Source organism: Rhamphochromis sp. 'chilingali' (genome assembly GCF_963969265.1).
Source record: "Rhamphochromis sp. 'chilingali' genome assembly, chromosome: 3".
Taxonomy (NCBI): Eukaryota; Metazoa; Chordata; class Actinopteri; order Cichliformes; family Cichlidae; genus Rhamphochromis; species Rhamphochromis sp. 'chilingali'.
Window position 1 is genome coordinate 34,058,369 of NC_137931.1, and position 22,548 is coordinate 34,080,916.

At 41.2% G+C, this 22,548-nt stretch overlaps 1 protein-coding gene across 2 annotated transcripts in view; it reads right to left on the reverse strand.

The window, feature by feature from the left end:
• tmem131 (transmembrane protein 131) overlaps window positions 1-22,548 on the reverse strand; it is a 41,179-nt gene that overhangs the window by 2,042 nt on the left and 16,589 nt on the right. For both annotated transcript variants that reach the window (XM_080877481.1, XM_080877482.1), the window contains 32 exons: window positions 22,113-22,233; window positions 16,347-16,463; window positions 16,129-16,251; window positions 15,960-16,040; window positions 15,518-15,668; window positions 15,380-15,436; window positions 15,215-15,276; window positions 15,019-15,127; window positions 14,532-14,640; window positions 14,279-14,432; window positions 13,763-13,933; window positions 13,399-13,509; window positions 12,912-13,046; window positions 10,857-10,961; window positions 10,694-10,780; window positions 10,386-10,538; window positions 10,220-10,295; window positions 8,801-8,915; window positions 8,570-8,708; window positions 8,277-8,386; window positions 8,120-8,192; window positions 7,824-7,975; window positions 7,596-7,738; window positions 6,940-7,126; window positions 5,001-5,186; window positions 4,107-4,262; window positions 2,084-2,502; window positions 1,819-2,000; window positions 1,611-1,741; window positions 1,235-1,353; window positions 371-505; window positions 128-278 (listed from right to left, as the gene is read on the reverse strand). In XM_080877481.1, the coding sequence (XP_080733607.1) occupies window positions 128-278; window positions 371-505; window positions 1,235-1,353; window positions 1,611-1,741; window positions 1,819-2,000; window positions 2,084-2,502; window positions 4,107-4,262; window positions 5,001-5,186; window positions 6,940-7,126; window positions 7,596-7,738; window positions 7,824-7,975; window positions 8,120-8,192; window positions 8,277-8,386; window positions 8,570-8,708; window positions 8,801-8,915; window positions 10,220-10,295; window positions 10,386-10,538; window positions 10,694-10,780; window positions 10,857-10,961; window positions 12,912-13,046; window positions 13,399-13,509; window positions 13,763-13,933; window positions 14,279-14,432; window positions 14,532-14,640; window positions 15,019-15,127; window positions 15,215-15,276; window positions 15,380-15,436; window positions 15,518-15,668; window positions 15,960-16,040; window positions 16,129-16,251; window positions 16,347-16,463; window positions 22,113-22,233 (4,320 nt within the window). The remainder of the gene's footprint in view (window positions 1-127; window positions 279-370; window positions 506-1,234; window positions 1,354-1,610; window positions 1,742-1,818; window positions 2,001-2,083; window positions 2,503-4,106; window positions 4,263-5,000; window positions 5,187-6,939; window positions 7,127-7,595; window positions 7,739-7,823; window positions 7,976-8,119; window positions 8,193-8,276; window positions 8,387-8,569; window positions 8,709-8,800; window positions 8,916-10,219; window positions 10,296-10,385; window positions 10,539-10,693; window positions 10,781-10,856; window positions 10,962-12,911; window positions 13,047-13,398; window positions 13,510-13,762; window positions 13,934-14,278; window positions 14,433-14,531; window positions 14,641-15,018; window positions 15,128-15,214; window positions 15,277-15,379; window positions 15,437-15,517; window positions 15,669-15,959; window positions 16,041-16,128; window positions 16,252-16,346; window positions 16,464-22,112; window positions 22,234-22,548) is intronic.

Sequence of the window (22,548 nt, forward strand, 5' to 3'; positions counted from 1 at the left end):
ACTCTTGTTAGAATTGCAGCATGCTTTATTCTGACAAATCAAGATAAAACATGTCCTGTCTATGGCCTTGGCGCCTCTCACTGTTAACAAGAGTCCTAAACGACTGACTGTCCTGCATGTGAATCACCTGTTGCTGCTGACCACACTGCTGTAGGTTCCTCGAGACAGTAAGCTGGGGGAGGTGGGTGGAGGGGAGCAGGTCCCAGCTGTGGCCGATCGCTTCAGGAAAGGATCTGCATTTATCGTCTGCAGGGAGATCTGCTGAAGACTGTCAGCTGCTGCAAAAGGAGACGGGAGTAAAGCAGCTCGTTAGACTCGTCGAAGACCGGTCTGAACGCGAGCTGACGCCACCGATTGGGTCTGGACTTACGGATGCTGTTTTTGGAAAGAGGGACGTCCCACTCAGGTGAAGCGCACTCCTTCTCTCCTTCAGAGCTGCTGCTGTGTCCCAGCTCTGACGCTTTGGGGAAAAAGGAAGGCCGCCCGTCCTCCAGCTTTCCGTCTACTGTGAAAAACACGCCAAAACCACCAAGGTCATTCTGTGGAAAGTGCCTCTTAGTTGCCTGCTGGCCTTAGTGGATCCGACTCTAAGAATCGGCTGATTTTTATTCAGCATGTTACATGACGCCATGCAAAGTTTTACCTTTATAATATGACTGAACTTTGGCACTGCTTATTCGTGTTATTTTTACTTCCTCGTAATTTCGAAGACAGACACATGAAATCTATGTTTGTATAAAGGTATAAAGGAGACGTTTAATATCCTGTAAGTTGTTTTGAGCAGCCACCGAGCCCACATGAAAATATGACCCCGCAGTGAATTTTCAGAAACAGATGAGGGCACTAATGCTTTCTGATTCTGCTCCTCTACATCACAGACATTAAACTGCTGCTTTTTATTCAAAGTATGAGCCCATCATAGTGACGCTCAAAGAAAAAAAAACCCATAAAGAACAAAAACATGATTATATCTTGGCTTTAGACCATCAGATAGATAGATAATCAGGTGCTACACCCACTAAAAGTTAAAGGACTGAGCGTCTTTAAATGTGTTTTTCAGCTCTGGAAATTTCATGTGAATATCTGCTGTATTTATGAAGCCTCAAAAATGGCAGTAAAAACAACGAGAAACCCCTCATGTACTTCGAAGGCCTGTAATACTGAAAATATTCACAGTATGAAGGTCAAATTCTGGATGGCATAATTAAATAAAGTTATTGTATACAAAACTTACATCTAGGTTTCTGTAGAGGTCTCGTCTTTGTGATGCTGGTGAGAGGATGGAGAGATTTGGAGGGGAAGTTCTTCCGCTGCTTGGTCTCCAGCGGTGTTACGTAGGGCAGCTCGAGAGAACTGAGAACACGAACGATTTGTTCAGGAAGAGAACAAAGTGGAAGCAGTGGCTTGTAGTTTAACTTGTAGGTGACTGCGTGGAGTCACACTGAGCATTTCTATGTGCCACTGATGTTTTTGGTCAGATATCAGACGCAAATAGAACATTAAGAAAAGCCTTCTGTGGAAAATGTGAGGTCATAAATGAGTCCACTGTGTTATTTTAGTCACTTTAGGATGAAAAGTAAAAAAGAAAAAGAAAAAAAAAAGACTCAAACCTGGATTTTTCTGCTTGGTTCTCCTTCTTTGTGATTACTTGTTTCTTCATTTTAGGTTTTATAAGAAAATTTGATGTTTCTTCTTTTGCCATTTCCGGGGTTATTGTCCTTCCTTTCTTTTTTACTGGTTCCTGGAAAAAGTGATGCATATTTTTAGCAAACAACAAACAGAGACCATGTGCTGGCACATACTTTAACATTTTTTTACCTCTTTAATGTTTGTCTCCACATCTGGATTGGAGGTCTCTGTAGTCGTGGAGGAGCTGTCGTCGTTGTCGGCGAGATCTTTGAGCTCGTCTCCCTGAGTCTTTACTGTTGACTTTTTCTCCTTCTCTTCCTTCTTTCTCTGGGCTTTTGCTTTAGCGCGCAGCTTCCCTTTGGATTCCAACCCTGCAAACGATATCAGCACACACTGTAAAACGCTGTGAACGACCACAGAGAATTTCTCCTCTCATTAAAAGTTGTGTCTGTACCTTTGCTTGGTATGGACTGAGAACTCTGCTCCTGAAGAGTTTCGGGACTGAGCGGCTCTGGACGGTCGAGGTCGTTGTCCATGGCTCCAATGAGGTTGGCGAACTCGTCGTCGGGGCAGATGCCTCTGTGAGGCAGCGACGGGCTGCCTAAGCTTGGACTCTGGAGGTCAGGCTGTTTGGTGCTGCGACCTTTGCGGTTGGTTACCTGGCAGGGAGCTGGAGGGCCTTCGTTGCCAGAGACTGAACTTCCTTTGGTGAGCTGGGAGGAAGGAGGTTGCATAGGTGGGCGGGTGAAGCTGATCCTGGACCTGTTACCCTGGCCGTCGGAGTCTGGCGAGGGACGGCTGCTGTTCTGTCGGCCTCCCCGAGCTGACCCGTTGGTGGATGCGTATAAACCTCTGGAGTTTTGTGGTGGGTCGCTATAGATGAGTGTTCACAAAGAAGTCTGTCAGTAACTCTGTATATGCACATTTATAGTTTTAACATTTAAACTGTCTCTGGGCGTTGATAAAGAGCGTCAAACACGGCGGTTCAAATCTGTGAAGCCCCTGCTCGCTGCAGGGAGAAGCACCTCATCCTCTGAGTGACACACTGAGCACTAAGTGAGCATTAACAGGAACGACGGTGACAGAAGCTTAACTTTCAGGGGAAAAAAGCTTTTCAAAATCTTATTTTGTGGCAAAATCATCAAACCTTCTCGGAGGTTTGACTGCTGAGTCTATAGATTATTTAAAATAATTTCATAATTTCTTGAAATAAATGCTCAAATAGGCTCCCAGAACGCTTTAAAGATGGCTGCCGAGTGAGAAGATTTGCATGTAGAACTATTTGGTCTTGATTTGAATTCTCAGCTGTACTGAGAACAAGCACAAGATAAAAAAAAGTTTATCCGCAACCATAAAGTTTTGCTTTGTGCTCCATCTCAGTGCGCCTCCGATTAAAATTCAAATCGACTGAATGGCCGGCGATAACGGCCAATAAGCTGTTTCAGTGCCAGATATGGTAAAAACTGCAGGAAGCGGTTAGCCACAGGCAAACGGCCATCAGCAACCTTCTTGGCGCGTCAGAGGCAATTAATCCAGTTAAAAAACAGCAAAAATCTTCAAATGTTTGGACATTTTAATGACTGAAGCCTGAAGTTTAAGGAGTGCCTGATTATAAGGGCCAGATCTGGACTGCAGGTCTAAATTTTGAATGAATGAAAAATGACATTACAGAGAAATGATGCTCATTGGAGTAACTACTCAGTGCACGTAGAGCTGTGGGATTAACATGAATTTATTAATCTGTGAATTCTATAAATTTCAATGATACCTATATGAGGAGAGCTCACATGGACGCATGAATGTGTAGAGCTAAGGATGTTAACAAATGGGAAATGCTGGGGTGCCCATCATGGTCGTGGTTCAAAAATGTATTTTAACTTCAGCTGCCAACTCTACAAGAAAGCAGCTCTTAGTCTATAACACACACACACACACACAAAAAGCTTCACGCTCCCGGGGAAGAACAGCTGGAGGTGATGGACAGTCGGTTTCCAGGTTTGGTGAGATCTGAACTATGTGCGAACAGCATCCTAATAAATGACTTCAACATGCTGAAAAGGACTGAAAAGCTGGCTACGGACGCTTGGACGGGCTTAACGTGTCCAGGTGAGAGTCACGCAGGTAAGTGTGCACATGTTCTTTTTGTGGTTAGGAGGCTAGGAGCCAAAAAAAAATTTAGTTTGGTGTGAAAACGACACTAATAATAATAATAATAATAATAATATTACGTTCACCCTCACATTCAGATGTTTAGAGGTTGGACACTGATCCTGTTTTATCTTTAAAAATTGTTCTAAGTTCTGCACACAAACATTTGAAAGGATAATTTTTATTGTGCGTTTGCTGCACCACTTTTACGTCCTCTTTCATCTCAAAAATCAGTTCTCTTTACCAATATGTGCTCGCACCTTTGAACACACCCGCTTGTGCCACGTGATCGGGCTTTGCCCAGGTTGTCACTGAGCATTTACACTTACTTTGAATCAGTGTGAATTTGCACAATGTCCCTGAGATTGAAGGGTCTCCCAGTCTCCAAGGTGGAGTTGGATTCCACGGACACACGCCTCTTGAAGGGCTCCCATATGCTCTGAGCCTCCAGGTAGGCCGTGGTGATCACTATCAGAAACATGGAACTGTAACACAAACAAACAGCACACATGAACCGTTTGTCAGATTGAGATCAAGCTTTCTGCTAACTTAGTTTAATCTGTATTCCAAAGCCGTTGCTATACAAGCATAACTGAGGCTTATAAACAATCCCATGCAAACATGTGACCTATCTGCAGAACTAGATTAAGTATCCTACCATTAAACCTGAGTGCAGGGTTACAGCGTGAGCGTGACAAGGCTGCTGCTATAACAACACTTTTTGTTTCAGGGTTTTAAACAAACATCGGGCTCATTAATAAAAGTGCAGCTCTGTCTCCAGGTAAGAGCACCTGTTAGCCTTGAACACCACCCTGTTCCCTTTGGGTGTGTGAAGGTGGAGCTGCATGAATAGCTGAGAGCAGAAATGCGTGCACACAGATCCTCTCTGCTGTTTCCTCATCCTCATCTGTCTTTAGTGAGCATACAGTCTTTGCTGTTACTTTTCTGGCAAGCAAATAAAGTTTTATTTAAATCTAATCCTGCTTTAAAATAAAAAGAGCAATCCCAGTGATAAAGAAAGAAGAGCATTGGTTATGAGCAGGAGAATTAATATTAATATTAAAAGTTACATTAAGGGTAACATAATCTTGATGGCCTAACTGCAGAAATTCAGGTTAAAACCCTGAAGTCAACTCTACAGCTACTCAGTTTTTTGTAATGAATTGATTGTCACATAGAACCGTGTTCTGCATGTTTTGCTTGCGTTGTGCGGCGACACCCACCTCATAACGATAGACACAATGATGTAGAGCTGGAGCTCCCAGGTGGGCCTGGGCAGGGTCTCTGCACATGTGGCTAACATGTGATAGGGCAACGAGGCATTGAGGACAAACACAAATTCTGAGCCGCCGCACGACACCAGCTTCAGCTCCCGGATCACTCGAGAGGAAGTGAAATCGGGTGTAAACCTGACAATAAAGGAGAGAGAGAACACTGAGCAGCCTGTCCTGCGATCCACGTGAAACCTGCTCATGGGAGGAAACACCTGGGAGGTATCTTTATGATTTATGAGCTAATGAGTTATTTATATACACAAAGATATGTACAGTATAAAGATGAAGGGTGTGTCTGGTTTCAATGTTTCTTTGCCTATAATAAACATCTGAGAGGCTTTTGTCTGAACGTACACGCCTCAGAGGATCCAGCCAAATTTCTCTCTGTGTCCAAATCTTTAAAAGCATCCATTGTGTTTCACCTGACAGTCCTGATCAAAACAAATTATATTTACAGCCCAATATCACAGGTAAACTCTCACCGAGGCAGAAACAAACCAAGGACAGCAAGAAGGTTGCGTACATATAAAAACTACCAAAAATAAAGGCTTGTTATTCAAACTCATCAAATAGGTGGGCAAATCAGACAAATACACCAGTTAGACACGAGATGCATTCAGGTGTGTCAGCACCTGGGTGTTTCTGTGTCTGCACAATAACAACAGCGCCCTGGAAAAGTACAGGAATTCAAACGAAACAAAGCCATGAAAACACATTTATGGAATTCACTCAGCTTATTCTTTTCATATCACTCACACACTCACTCACTCACTCACACACTCACACACACTTTGTGTCCAAGTGCATTGTTCCTATTTGGAATATTCGAGTCATGACTTGCAGGAGTTTATTCTGGAACCCTTTTCACTTTGAATACATTTTCACTTCATTCAAATATATTCTTTTATATTCTGATATCCGTCCGTTTGTACGTTTTCACGGGTGGTGCAACCATAAACAAAACTTATCATAAAGCAAAAAAGGAACAACAGTAAAAATGCTTCGTCATTCAGAGGACCCCCTGAGGTTGAATATGGAAAGATTAATTGCACAATAAAATGCACACCAACGACCCTATAGAAGAGATTTCAAAGTGCTTCTGAAGCAAACTTTTAATGAAGCCTTAATCTTTGAAATTTACAAAAAACAAAAAACCCAACAGGGTTGACCAATCTAGCTTCAACTGTAAACATTATCAAAAACAAAAAGGTTGAAAGCTGATCTATAAAGCAGCTTTAAAGAGAGGGCGACCACAAAGAGCTAGAAATGAGCAGAATAGATTAGCTTTAGCATAAAGTAAGCCTCAAATACGAGTGAAAAAGCTTTATAAACTGTCGTGCCCTAATAAGTTTGATAAGTCATTGTCATAGTGTCCTATATTCCCACTCTTCAGTCTCACTGCTATGTGGGTTTGAGCACTCTTTTCATACACCTGTCAGGGCAGAGTAAAGAAAGGCTACATTTCTGCCTCAGGGCTTCTGCAGCTGTAAATCCTTCTCCAATCACAGCATGGCTCTCCTGGCCACACCGCTGGGCCAGATTCTGACACCTCTTTGTTACATTTTATTTTACAAATTTAGGGAAGCAACATTTCAGTATCACTGACTGTGTTTTTGTAGCATTACTGGAAAAAGTTGAATTAATGCAGGTGTTTCCATTATTGATTCCCCTGCCTGACAAAAGCACTTTTAACTACTCCCCCGTGAAGCTAACTTTCTTCAGACTGGCTAACACCAACAAAGAGAACATTTAAACAGCACTTAAATGAGCTTCTGCGCCTCAGATGGCCATATTAGGGATGGCTCGTGTGGCGAAGGGGGGAATGCACGCACACACGCACAGGAAAACCACTGATGATGGAGGTGTGTGTGTAGCAGTGAGTCCTTACAGTATGACGAGGTCTTTCGAAGCATTTGGCTTGAGTGCAAATTCTTGACAGTTGAGAACTTTGAATCCGAATCCTTCGCAGGCTTGTCCATTGATTTCTGCCGATTTGATGGTGATCGGGAGCAAACCCGTGTTCTCCACTCTGAACGTCCTTTTCAGAGTGAAGTTTGGCTCTTTCACTTTTGTTTCTGAAACAAAAAACAGGGACAATCAAGATTCAACTTAATGTTTCAAAAGAGGAAAAATTAGATAGAACATACTGAAACACACACACACACACACACAGTAAATGTACTGGAATAAATCCTGTTAACAGCAGGGCTCACTGCGTGTTTGGATATTTTCATTTAGGAAGTTTAATTAATACATAATGTTGTCTTTTTCTCTGTGATATTTTACATGTCTAATCTGTTTTATTTCATTGCATTTATTGAGCTTTACTTTGCACATCTATGAGTTCTCGTGGATGGGGCTGCCTTTGAAATTGAACACTGGCAGATTTACTGATCTTTAGAAAAATAGACCAGCAGGCCAATTACTAACATAATGAGTACATATTCCTGCCAACAGACAGTTGAACTTAAGATGAACCTCTACAACATGACTGGCTCACATTGATTGGGTGACACCGCTCTCTTGCATCGTTTATAAACTCACTCTCTGTGCAGTCTTTCAACAGAGCTTCAGTCATTTTAAACCTCAGCGAGCTGCCTTGTCCTGGAAGCTTCCCTCCGACCTTCAGGCTCTCTGTCGTGCCTCGTCCGTGAAGTATGATCGTGTCGATCACCGTCAGGTTGTTTCTAAACAGATGCCCCAGTAAAGTGATTCATTTCAATGGAGGAGTGCATTTTTGTTTTAGTTTCTAACATTAAAATGTGGTATTACCTGACTATGAGGAGGGAGGAGACGCTGTGGTTTCCAATGGGAGTAAATCTTATGTTGAAAGACTTGACTTCTCCAGGCAGCAGGAGGAGGTTGTACACAAAGGGCCTGGTTGAGCCTTCTACAAAGCCTGTACTGCTCCTCATTAGCGATGTCTGTCACACAAACGGAGAGACTGTTAGAGACAAACAGCTTCCACATGCTGTCAGATCCACGGACAAGAGGACAGTGATTAGCAGCACAATAAGCAGCCGATTCTCCGATTTCCTGAAAAGCCACCAAATCAACAATGGACTTACTTGATTTCTGTGAACCTGGAACTCAAAGGTGTTTGTGTTTATATTGATGTTGGATAAGTTTCCTAAAGGAAACCTGAAAAAGAAAAGTAGTAAAGAAGACTGTCAGCGTAAGCTGAGGGAAAAAAGAATAAGCGGGAGTTTAGTTGTGACTTCTTACCTGTCGGCCAGTTTTCCAGAAAACACAGAGGGGTTTGGTAAAAGCGCCAAGGGGAGTACTTGGACATAAACAGGGACATCTGCTGGGTTCTGCAAAATCACCTCCTCGTCCTGCGGACAAACGATGTCATGCCTGAGTTTGAAACATGTTTAAAACACGCAAAACCTGTGTGCCGTGTCCTAAACACCGACTTCTGTCGGTGCTGTGCTTTTTTGGAAATCGAATTTCCCAGAGGAACCCACCCGAGGGATTAATAAAGTTCTATCTAATCTATCTAATGGGCGAGTACTCACAGAGGAGCTGTTGGTGTTGGTCAGGGGGAACGTGATTCTCTGTGAAGAGTTGACCAGCGAAGGCCACGTCAGGTGTGCGGTTATTTTAGCCTGAACGTTTTTCTGGAGATCTGTGTTAACTTCAAAGACAGCTTCGATCCTTTGGTGAGAAAAGAAGTTACATTTTTACTTTATTTTATCCTGGAAAGAACTTTTATTTCATAGTGCGCTTTGAATGCACAACGTGCTTACTTGTGCACAGAGCGCTCCTTGAGCTCTTTCCATCGTCTGAGGAGCTTCTGGTGAAGATCGACATCGGCGTCCCAGATATCCTCCTGTAACGCCAGCCCATGAGGTTTAGCCTCAGCTGTGGAAGGAAAAAAATAAATAATAAATTAACCACTGAATTCTCAACCATGGGCTCAGACTAGATTTATATTTTAGGGATGGGACTCGACCATAAACCCACATCTCTCGAGGATTAGGGATGCCACGTACTGATGATACTGTGAGATTTAAAAATGACACATCGGTATTATCTGTCTGCTATGCATGTATAATAATATCAGAAATAACACTTCAGTTGTTCTTTTTATATATTTCTGAGCCGACTTCACTGCTGTTGTTTACAGACACCTCACTTCTCCTTTCCTTGCTCTCGGTCTCAGTGTGTGCACCTCCTCACATACAGAGTGGAGAGATCAAATAATATTAATGAAGCTGCGATGAAAGAGTCCAAATAAACTAAATAACGAGAGATTGAAGCTGCTGCGGCGGAAAAATCATCGTCTGACCAAAACTTGCAGTCGTTAAAAAAAAAAAAAATGACTGCAAACAAAGAATAGCTTCTTCATGCTGTGTTAGCACTCCTGCAGCTAACTTTTATTAAACACAGAACAATGAAATCAACTGAATTGACAGTATCAGACTCAATATTCAATCAAGAGTAAATCCAAATTTACTCTGAATCCTCCAGTTCTCACTTAGCGACGTTGGGGAAGGAAAAAAAAAAAGTCACTTCAAAATGAGCAGATGTTGCTCCAGATGGAATTCACCCAAAAGGGCTGCAACGAGTTTGTAAAACTGTATTAAACAACAGTTCTATGGCTACTGGTACTGCTCCATCTCTCTTTAAGCAGATAGTTGTTCAAGCCCTGCTGAATACCTGGACCCCATCTTACCCAAAAAACTACCAGCCTGTCTTCCAGACTTCCATTTCTTTTAAAAGTCTGGGAAAAAGTCTTTCTTCATTAACAGAATCCACTGATAAAAGTTTGCAATGATCTGCTCGGGCTCTGGGGACTGTGCCATCCTCATCCTCCTTGGCTTCACTGCTGCATTTAACAGCACTGACCACAACGCGTGCACATCAGTGCTGGCATCTGCACTACGCTGGTTCATCTTATACCTGAATAATAGATCCTTCTCTATGTTTACTGTAAACTATTCTTCTTCACCAGCAGCACTGTGCTGGTGTAGGGTTCTATCTTAGGTCCCATCCTGTTCTCTCTATACATACTTCCTCTGGATCAAATCATCAGTAAACATCAAAATTTGAGACACTAAAAGGATCCCACCTCCTCACAGAGGCATAAGTCCGGTCTAAAGGGTTTGTTGTTAAAAACACCGACGTGCACACAAACACAGAGTTTAATAACAACTAAAACTTACATTTAAGCACAAATGGCAGGCCCACATAACAGTGATCACCACACTGCAAGCCGGCGTCAAAATAAATGTTTGCCACCTGTAAAACAAGTAATAAAAATACGTTTGTGTCTCAAAAGAAAGCGTGACCCACTTTTTGTGTTGCTGAGGACTGGGAGGATTTTTGTACCTTAGACTTCCGTCTGGGCTCCAGCTCGTCTTTGCTGTTGCGGAGACGTTTGTAATAAAATCGGATGTCTTCTGTCAGGGAGCGGATCTGCTGCAGTCTCACTTTCTGTGTGAAGGAGCTCTGTATGCTAAAGCTTTGGTGAACTACCTTCCCCTAAAGAAGAAGACATGTAACTCAATCCAACACCTCAGGCATTAAACAGGAAGCTGGCTTCTTCTTCTTTTCTTTTTTTTTTTTTTAACTTAAACACTCATCTTCTGCATGCTGCCAGCACATGATGGCTGTGAAATCAATTTTGTGTTACTTACTGGAAATGAAGGTGGCAAAATGATGTGTTTGGGAGAGCTGTTTAATGTGCCCACTGCGACGACAGCTTTCACCGGGATGGTTAATATCTGAGGCCAAAAACAACACCAGGTTATGCTTTTATGTTGAAGAAACTGCCTGAAAACTACACACCAGCCAGCCTACCTCATAATCTGTGGTGAGGTGTACAGCCCCGTCGTACGTGCCCTCCAGAGCTTTGGCCACTAGTGTCACTCTGAATGCTGCGTAATATCCAGATGCTAATATAACCTGTGAAAACAAAAAGGTTTTCTGTCTCTCAACACTTTGTGAACAAGCTACAGTTTCTCTAAAGTCCGTCCCCTCTTGTTTTGTTTTCTTTGCACACATCATCAAATTGCTTGGAATAACAATGTTTTATCTCCGATCTTGACACTGTGGTTGAAGAGCTTCCACATCCGAGACAGCAAAACACACAGGCAGTAAATTTCTTTCACAGGTTTCATAGCCTTCCCTTTAAAAAGGAAATGAATACTGAAATGGTTCTCTAAAAGCCAAAAACAATCAAGAACATAGTTTCAATTTGGATTTAAGATGATTAAAATGTTTAAAACCAAACAACCAAATGACAGAAAAGATTATCTGAGTAAGAAGACCTCTTAGATTCAAAATGAGATGCTGCTTAGAAGGAAAAAGCTTGAAATCAAAGAACAAACAAAACTTAATTATTTGATTTTTTGTGACATGCATACTACTTGAACAATATGATGCATGTCACAGTTTATTATTTTATTTTCATACTTTCCAAACTTTTCCCCCTTGAGAGGTTTCTTTTTTTATCATTTTGTTTCATTTTCTGATTTGTTTAGCTGTACGACACTGCGGTTCACGGAGCTTTTAGATAAATTGACTTGAGGGAATCTCTGAGTGCTTCAAACGGTAGCTAGAATGGCTTTCAGGGCCTACTTTACAAGCTCAGCTGGTCTGACAGCCTCAGTAATATGAGAAGATGCTTCTTCATTAATCAGCAGGCCAAGTTGTGTATTAGCTACCAGCAACACTGAGGAAAATATGCTGCTACATGAAGTTTGTCTCAGCCGTTTCCTCCAATAATTAAGTCTCTTTTTTGTTTTTGTCCAGTGTTATTATCTTTATGCTTTTTAAGATAAGATAAATAGTTCATTACACCATTTATTCCTCGGCTAGTAATGTCTTATCTATTTAAGAACTACAGATTTCTAGACTTTTTTATGATACTTTTGTGGTTCTGCCAACTTCTGCTCAGCGTCTCTCATTTCTACTTTTAAACAACTTCCTGTTTTGTTGTGATCTCTGAAGTACTCACAGTAGTGTGAATTACTAAAAACAACATTAACTCAGCCAGGCAGCAGCCTGATCTGTGTTACAAACCTCATTCCAGATAAAATCGGTACAAAGAGAGAAACCTCTCAACTTAAAGCGCAACTGCAGCAGTTTAACGCCTGTGACACAGGAACAGAAACAAGCGGCAGTGCGCTGTGTGTTTGATCTGTTTCCTGATAACTCTCTGGAGAAAACCTGAAATAGTGCATTTTGGGTAAACTTTCAAGTTTCACATCACCCTGTGGACGAGGTGGGACCTCAAATTACTTGCTAAAAATACAAAAATCTTTTGTACTTGAGGTTTTATAATGCAAAGAGGTAAAATTCTGCATTTTGCATTCATTAAATATACTAAGGTTAATGTATGAATGTGAGTCAGCCGTTTGTGAGGATGGGGGGGCACTGACTGGAGGACACCAGGCCCAGCTAAGCTGCATCTTCTTTAAGCCTTCATAGTGCATTTATGGTCAGCATTGAAAAACAGAACCGGGAGCTTCAGATTAATGAAATACTTTTGCTTATGTTAATTATTAGAGCCAAAAAAGTCCAAATTGTAAACTGCGCAAAACAGTTATTTGTTATTTATTAACCTTTTCATGTGAGATTCATGCTTTTTCTCAAAAAAAAACATGAACATAGATATTTATAAGCTGTCACAATTTTTAAGTTTAAATTTTCACAATTAAATACAGAAGTGGTGACCTTGTTCATGTGTCTCACGAGAAACTCCCGTCCTCACAAACTACAGCCACAAAAGTTGAAGTGAAACTCATGTCGTAGGATTTCACTGGACTGATTGCATCAGACTGAAGCTTGCTCTGCTCACTCTAGCTTCCTGTGGGGATTAGCGTGATGGCGTTCGGGCTGTGGAGGTCTCACCGTTTTATGATGGGAGGCTGAGGTGTTCTGCAGCTCTTCCAGGTGACCCTGGGCCACCGTTGTGTTCCCTTTTTCGGTCTTCAGCAGCTCCATGGAGAGACTGTCTCCTGTGACCAACCAGGACTTAATCTCCAGCTGGAGGACAGAAAAGAACAAAGTGGCGCTTTTTCACTTTTGCCAAGCAGCATTAAACTTTACATGGTTTACACTGTGGAAACAACCTAACAGCCTAACCCTAACCAGCATCCGTTCATCTACAGTGGAGTTTTTAACCAACAAACCGCAACCAGGTTTATCTGAAGATAAGGACACGACAGCTAACTCAGTTTTACTCAGCACTTTGCAATCTTATGAAATTGAGCACGTCCATGGGGGAAAAGCTTTAGAAGCCTAACGACACATAAAGGCCTGAAACTTTCATCCCGAGATGCCGAGCTATGACAATTTACAATCGATCACTCCAATATCAACTTGTACGGCTTCTCACCTCTATGGGGTTACTGTTGACCACTACAAATATGATGCTGCTGGTGTCTGTTGCACTGCGGACACCAAAGTCCAGCAGGTTCTCCTTCAGACTGGGAGGCAGAACCAGAGGCTGTAAAAACAGGCAGTAAAAACAGCATGTTACACACTCTAAAGTAGATTTAAGTACCAGATTCAACAGCGATGTATTATGAAGCTATAATGCAGTCTGGTATTAGTGAACCAAACCACTGAGAGGCAAGAGCATCTATAACTAGTACAAGAGCTTTCAGTGGATATTATTTTATTGTTTAAGAGTAAACAATTGTATTTACAATGATAGACCGAGTTCGCCCGTCTGCACCCACTTCATGTTCACTGCGTACCTCCAAGAAGCCGGTGTAAGCCCGAACAGGCAGGTGAAACTTTGATGCGTTTGTGATGAGCAGGATGTTGCTGTCTATGTGGATTGATGGTCGAACCGGTCGGAAGAGGAGGGAGAAGATGTAACGCGACTCGTGTGGGGGGATGAGGATGGGCGTGCTGAAGTTCTGCACCTAAAACAGAAAGAAAAACATAAATAAATGAAAGCGATGTCAGCGCGATGCTGGAAGATCAGACTTCACAGTCGGGTTGACCTTGGATGGGTCGTTCCAGAGAAATCAGTGAGTATCTCCAACCCGAGACCCGACAAGCAGGTGATTGTTTTACTACAATAAACAATGATAAATTCCATGAGAGCATATGCACAATGCACTTAGAGGCTGTAACGTGGAAAATATTCATATTACGAGGGTAACATTTTACATGTCTATTCTAATTATTTTACCCAAAAAGATTCAGTTGAACTTTTCTCAGCTTTGACTGTTTTACGTTTCTTTGTTTAATGCATTTCTGCTCACATTAAACATTGTTTTGGCCTCTTCGGGGAGGGACACGTTGTGTATCCGGATTGCGAAGCTGAAGGCATTCGTGAGGAAGATGGGTCTGTCCACCGGGTCCACGGGGCTGTCCCTGATGTGGAACAATGTGGCTGTGTGGTCAAAGCCCAGGTAGCTGCCACAAGAGGAAGCACACACACAGCAGTGAAGCTTCAAATTAACTCTTACAGCAACATTTTCATTTGTCTCCTTGTTCATCCTCAGAAAAACTTACCCGTCTAAAACCTCTGCTTGGTATGGGATTTCAAGCTTGGAATAACTCTTCTCTTTTGCTTTAACTGTTATTTTTCCAGATAACTGATATGGTCTTCTGGCTTTTGAGGCTACAGGGGGAAAAAAAAAGATTCAGAGAGCAGATAAGACACTGCAAAACACATCAAAGGGCCTGCAGGAGGAAGCTGCGCAATAGAAAGGAAGGAAATGGAAGGAACTTCTAAAAACTAAGTCAAAGGAGAACAACTGAAGCTTTTGATTATTTATACAGATGTGTATCTTGAAGGTGACGTTATGTTACTTAACATAACTTTATAAAGAAAGCTGCCAAAGAAGCATCATGTTCATGAGTTTCCTCAGGAGGAAAAAACAGCTGATTCAGCTGAACTCTTATGAATGACCACGTCACAGGTCAGTGTTAGAGACGGTGACAAGTTCAGCTTCCTGTGACCTGTCAAGTAAGAGAACTGAAGTAAAACTCAACTTACCATCAAAACTAATACTTGCGACTTTGGTATATCTGTTCTCTCCAGCTTTGAGTGTAACTGCTTTGAAGTCTATTGTGACGGCTTCATTTGACGGTGTTGTACGTACACTCTGAAAAGCAGCATGAATACAGTCATGGATTCTTACAGCCTTGAGATACTTGTTGTGTTCATGCTTTATTTTGCTTTGGATACGCACCGTAATGGGAACATCTTTTGTCCCTGAATTTAAAAGGTGTAGATTCAGCAGCTTTGGACGATCTGCAACACGAGGAAGTAGGAGGCAGAGATCAGAGGGAGGAGTCGGGAGGTTGGTTTGAAAAAGAAAATACTGATAGATGTCATTTCTTTAAGGAAAGCAAACCTTGTGATCTGAGTGTGCCAAAGTCGAGCATCTCTGTGGAGGAGTATATACCAGGGGCTGCAAACAATGAGTGAAACACGAGTGTTAGAAGGGAATAATGATTAAAAAGAACTGTCGCACAAAGGTTTAGCAGCACACCTGATGTGACCTCCACCTCTACGGGGAGGATGATGAACTGGTCCTCATTGGGAGCATTGGTTTTGATTCTGATGAAAGCCGTGTGGTTGTCCACATCTCTGGACGAGAAGCTGGCTCTCATCACCCCTTTTGTCTCAAATGGGGGAATCTCCTGGAGGAGGGGAGGGTTGGTCAGCGTCAGTGGGACCGCCTACTGTCCTTTAAAAACCTCACTTTGCTCTTATTCCCATTTTACTCTAATCTGTATGATTCATGGGTCAAAATAATCCTTTAGCTACTCTCGCTTTAAGACAACTTTTGCCTGATTGGCTTTAACAGCGTGTGGGTGGGGTTTCCCACATCACTAACAGCATACAATGACCTCATTGTTGGAAACACCGGCCATGTTTAATGTGAACAAGCACAACAGGTCCATAGCTTTAAAATCAAAAGGAGGACTCACCCATAATTTTATAGTGCCTCCTTGTTGGCCTGTGGGAAGCTCCAGATGCAAATCCCCACCACTGGAGTACATCTCAACCACCTGAAGCAAAGACAAGAAGCAGACCAAATCAATCATCAAAGAAAATGTGCAAATAAAATAAACAAAGGGTACAATGTGTCCGTATTACCTGCAGTGGTTCACTGTACGGGTTGTGGATGTTTATAAGAGGTGAGAAGCTGCTGTTTACTGGGACTCGGGCCCCAATGAAGGGTCGCAGTCTGTAGGGGTTTGGTATACCAACCCCGAAAACCTTCAGTTTCAAAGACAGATACGCAACATTAATCACATGTTTCACACAAAAAAAATGAGAGAGAGAAAAAAAAAGGTGTGCCACTTCATTTGTACCTGGTATGTAAACACTCCATGATGTGATGTATTAATAAATAAAGTATTTTCTACATTCCCAACTACTCGAGCAAGAAATACCACATCAAATGATGTGTTCCCTCCTGGTGGTATTATCTGTTGGAAAAAAAAGAAACATTATAAAAGACATTAATAAAGAGACGCCAAAGAATACAAATCTGTAAAAGAATTAACCCCCCCCCCCCTTGTTACATTTGGCTAATTGATGATGATTCTGTACGCTCAGTTTTTATGCTCTAGCACAGGGGTGTCGAATTCCAGGCCTCGAGGGCCGATGTCCCTGCAGGTTTTAGATCTCACCCTGGGTCAGCATGCCTGACTCAAATGATTAGTTCATTACCAGGCCTCTGGAGAACTTCAAGACATGTTGAGGAGGTCATTTAGCCATTTAAATCAGCTGTGTTGGATCAAGGAGACATCTAAAACCTGCAGGACATCAGCCCTCGAGGCCTGCAGTTCAACACCTGTGCCCTAAGCCTGCAGAGGTATGTAGGTGTAGGTGAATAAAGCCTGATAACTGGTTAGTGGACCATCCTTAAAGAAAAATCCCCCCCCCCCCCCAACCACACACAGGTCAGGACAGAAGAGAAAATACTTCATATGAATATGGCCATGGATCTGTGTCTACCATTTTCTAAATTATCAGATGCAGGCATTTATTTCACTTATAAAAAAGAATATTTTTAAAGACTGAAAGTCGACTGAACACCAGCTTATTACAGATCTGTCACATCTACCAGAGTTCGTGGATTTGAACATATTTCAGCACTTTGTGTGTCATGTTTGTATTCATCTGTTCATCATGTGGCCCTTCACTTCAGTAGCTAAGCCACTCTGACCCTGAAGGATAACGTCACCAACTCCAGCTCTAAAAAGAGAACCCAAACAGATCCCATAAGGTTATTCACATGCACTGACCAACAAACTTCTAACCTCACAGATATCAACGCCCACTTCCACACCACCTGATCGTAAAAAGGTCCAGTGCTATGAAAACATCACAGCTCCATGGTAACTTTAGCATTTTGGTGGTGACGGTTTTTCAGTGGGCGATTGCTCAGGGGGATTTCTGAGGTGGATTCCATCCTGCTGCATTTATAACAACATGAGTAATCCACAGCATGAGCTGCCTTTAAAAAAAGAGGAATAAATTATCTATGTTTGTATACTAAAACCATTCTCAAATATACTCGTATAGACTTCAGCCAAAGCAGAATCTCCTGCTGTTGGAGGTTAAATGTTAATAAAGGGGTGTTAGATGATACGTAATAGGTTAAATAATAAAAGCCCGATCAGAGATTAATCCAAAACGTGCACTTTAAAATGTGCATTATTCGTTTATTATGTGATCAAGTTTTTAACTCTGAACCTTCATCAAACAGGAATTAAGCAGACTTAACAATTTAAAGCTTTTTGTGCAGAACAATCTCTGAACATTGTGCAAAAGGGAAGAAGCTGACTGTGTAGTGGCCTATGGCCATGGAGGGATACCAGATGAAGAGGTATTCAGATTAGGACATTACCCAGATCGTCTTTTCAGTCTACAAACCTTTTTCTGGTTTTGGTGTGTGTAAAAAAATTAGCTAATATACCACTAACCTAATGTTAGTAGGATGTGAAGAGGAAAAACAAAATTTGAGTCCAAAATCCAAAGGTATCCATTCACGTGCAACGAAAAACAGTAACAAATGATTGGTGTTGATCGCCTGACTAACAATTCAACTCTTCCTCAAAACAAATAAATAATAATATGATGTTCTGTTCATTTTTTTTTTTTTTAAACTGTAACTTCCTCTGTGCCGCGTTCAAAGAGACAATACTAAGAAAACAAAAGTGAGGGTGATGAAATATAGGATTTTGAAAAAATGTACTCTACAATATATTCAAGTGATAAAGGCACAGGTAGAAAGTATTACCGCATACCTTAAAGCAGAGACTCATGAGGTTGGGACCTTCTGGCATTCTCTTGTTAGTACAACCATAACTAAGATTCAAAGCACATGCTGAACTACAGCATGTGATCAGAGGAGGGATCCCCAAACATATCTGCTACAGCAGCACATACAGGCTAACCGCATACAAGCTCGTGTGAAGTTTGTAATGGTGCAGTTGTCCTCCTAAGCTGTCAGATTTCACGTTTAATAGCACAGTTCCCAGCAAGCTCTAACAGAAGAGTTTGCCTTTATCTCAAAAACGTAAAGACTCGCTGATCTCAGTTCACATGTCGTTTCTTGAGGGAAACATAAAGCATAAAGTTTACGCTGCACTATTCTGGTTTGTACATTTGTCGCCCTCTCATCAGACCTGCTCGTCTCCGACCTGCTGATGTGCGCTGCGTTATTAAAAGAAAGTGAGCTGCATCTTCGGTTTTTGCATAATCTTTCACTCCCATCGGCACATTTCTGCGGTTGCAAGCTCACACCAACTTGCCCCGTTAATAAATATGTTCAAAATGCGACACTTTTCCTGCAGAAAAAAACTAAACAAAAAACCCAAACTTGTTCCTGATTAATGGACACCACAAGAAAGCTACAAATATGAATGAGCTAGAACCTCTCACTTCTGATTTTTTTTTTTAAATGAGTGGCATCAATGAGTTCAAATCCATTTTAGACACAACTTTAACCAATCAGAGCAATGACATGTGTGACGTAGAGCTGAACGGGAAACGGCAAAGAAGGCAGTGATTGTTGAAGAACTGCCACGTTGCATAAACAGTTATGACTGGCCTGCATGAATAAGGGTGAGTGGAAAAGTCTGGCTGAATGGGAGGGGATGGAATGCACTGAAATGTGAGCTCTCATATTTGTGTGGTTACCTAATTCTGCCTAATTCTCTGATGGTCAATAAAAAAAAATAAAAAAAATCTCCCTGGAGGAGTGAACCTGTCTGGCCTAGAATCAGTAAGCCTATTCAAACAAGCCTTAACGTCGCCTTAAAATCTGCCCTGGCTTCAGTCCCACAGAGCGACTCGGTGTTTCTCAGTTGTACTTCCATTTAAATGCAGCTATTAAAAGGACTTTGATCTTCCTGCTGACTGCTCAAACATACTTTTGTACTCTATGGAAATATTTCCTCAGGTTATGATGCAAGATAACAAAAAAAAAAAAAAAAAGCAAGCACATTTATCTCAGCAAGGCCTCACTCCATGACAGATAGGATTCTTAAGAATGTGTACATTCACCAATTCAAAGAATTGCAAACAAAAAGACCTGACTCAGATCCCCCTGCTGCACACCTGTATAGGCTGTTGTCACCACAAACACCTTGTTCTAGAAGATGATTCACTGGCAACACCTTAACAGCGTCTCAGCCTCTAAGACACAAACTGCCTATTGTGAAGCCACAGAACAGGTTTCTCATATAAAAGGGAGGACTCTAATGCAGCACAGAAAAGCATTCAAAAAGCACGTACACATGATGCACACACCTTCTTATTCATGGGCTATTCTTTCTTTTTCTTTTTACCATTTTCTAAACACCTAAATACAGCAAAACTACCAAATGCCAAAAGCAGATAAAAAAAAAAAAAAAAAAAAAAAAAAAAGTGTAAACAAGTCAAAAGTGTCCCGTTTGCCTCAATGACATCTCTGAAAGGTTAAAGTTCCAGCAGCACGTGCCCAACACATCTAGACTTGTAGTCATCATAAAACATTACACACACATTTTAAACAGGACAGGTATGGAGCAGGAAAAACATAAAACAACCAAAAATATGTAAATACACATAGAAATTTTTTATTTTATTTGTAGCATTATTTTTATTTATTAAAATTAAATGTAATTGTTTTTTTTACTCAATTAAAACAAATTATTTACATTTCGGTTGAATTTTTTCTTCTTTTTTTTTCCCCTTTGTTTTTCCCCAAACTCTATACCAATCTTATTTTAAATGTCTGGAAAATGTTTGATGACGAGTCAGACGAAGTCACCAGCCAACCCACTCAAATAACAACTTATGCTCTCTGCACTTTGAAGCCGGTAAAGGCATGGAAGACACAGTCACAAAGCTAGGCAGTCACATGTAGATCCAAATGGACCCTCACCCTCACTAATGACAAATAACGTCACTTATACCCAAGCAGACCTGAGCATAGTCGAAGATGTGTGAAGTATAATAAGACATGTTGGGCAGACTGTCCCAGACCTTTAGATTCAGATACTGCGATGAAACTAGCTCATAGGCCGCCTGGTAAAGGAACACCGAAAATTCCCACTGCTGGAGAGATTAAATAAATTCATTAGACTTCCCTCCCCGAGAAATAACCAAATCACAACCCCTCATATTAAAGGCCACATCCACATTTCTTCAAGCAGCATCAACTGTTGGGACGAGACTCTATGACCAGATCCTGCATACAAACAATCTGTGAGGAAAAAGCTTTCTGCTGCTGGAAGTTTTCAGATTTCTGATCATGTTGGAGCAGACATTGGTGTGCATACAGGAAAACACAGTCCATGCAGAGTTGTTTGTGTCTACTATCATAAAGGGGAAATCACAAAAACATGTATAAAAGCCTGCCTTCAGCTTAAGCCCTGCAGTGAAGAAAAAGTCATAAGGTACAAAGAACCTAATAGAGGAGTTTAAAACAACAAAAACACAACTTTGCCACTGCAGACACTGTTTGTGCTTTTCTTTAATTTCTTGATCTTTGGCATTTTCTTTTTTTGTGTGACTCTTGTTATTTGCAGCAACCCCAGGGCTTCCCTTCTCGTGGGTAGCCTCTGCATTGATCAAAATCCCATAATCGTTCTCTCTGTGCAGATGAAAACTCCCAAAAACAACTTTTTGTTTTCCCAGCAGGCTCTGTGAGGGCACAGTGATCATTTTTCCACACTTTACTAAACTATGTCTGAGCGCATGATCAAATCCAAGACTAACTTTACGAATAGCTCATAAATATCATCATCATGATCTTCAGCCTCATCTTGCTCTTCTCCCATATTTTCCCTGCAGGATGATTTCCCTCCCCCTTTTTTCCTAGTTGCAATAGAACAACATTTACAGGCTAAATGAAAGCAGATATTCATGTTTCATGAAGTGGTGATCATTCAAAGTTTTATTTAAAAAGTTCCTGAAAATGTTTAACAAGAAAAGAGACTTTAATTTGGTTAACATTTGTTTTCATTTTAGGTTTGAAGGATATTTTGGTACCCTGAAAACATGACATGTTCTTGTCTTTTGTATGAAATACATTTTACTGATGATTGAATTTCAACTGGATTTTTCCACTCAGTGTGGGAACAAAGTCACTGCATCTGGTTTGGTATAAGTCAGAACGGTGTGAACGCAACTCTAAAGGACTGAGCTCATAACACATAACAGATATTTTGCTTTGCTTACATAATTTGATGTGTCAATAAATAAGTTTGATGGCTTTAATTTTGATTCTACAATTTAAAAAAAAAAAAAGAGACAAAAATAAACACATTAAAAACTCCTCACTGCTTCCGTATGTTGCAGAGCATCACATTACCAGTGACAACCAATCAGTAAAGACACTTCATGAGAGTCACAGGTCTATCCTCGCTCCTGTGTGTTTACTGTGCACCACCATTCATCCATGCAGTCTGACTCGTGTGTATGAAGACACACAAAATGATAATACTGATAAACACAAAGTCAGTACACTGAATTCATTTTCAAGATTAAAAGCGATCAACTTGCTTACACACAGCAATAACACACACACACGCGCACAAAATAAATGTGGTTTCAAAGGTTTTAAAGTGACAGCTACTTACCCTATTCTGGAAAAAGGATGCGTGAAAATGTGCTGTTGTTGCTGATATTGATATCAAACTAATTTCTTCAGAGCTAGGGTTATGTAAATAAACTTTTTCCATTTTTGGCATTCCAACGGGCCTGGAAGGAAGAAGAGAAGGCTTGGTTAGAGTATATAACAATATATGTAAAATGGAGCCATAACTCACATCTCCAGCTTTCCATTTTTATATTCTTGGACTGTATTACAATAGCTTTGCATGATTCATAGCTCAAATTAATAGTTTTTGCATTATCCTGGGCTTCGTGCCTCTGTGTAAACATATTAGCATATTAGGGATATCCCCTCTCACTGAGATAATACAGATCAAAGAGATCCAAGACAGGAAAATTTGGACTACATATGCTGACCCCAATGTTTGCAACCCTGGCCATGTTTAATATGAGCATCCACCA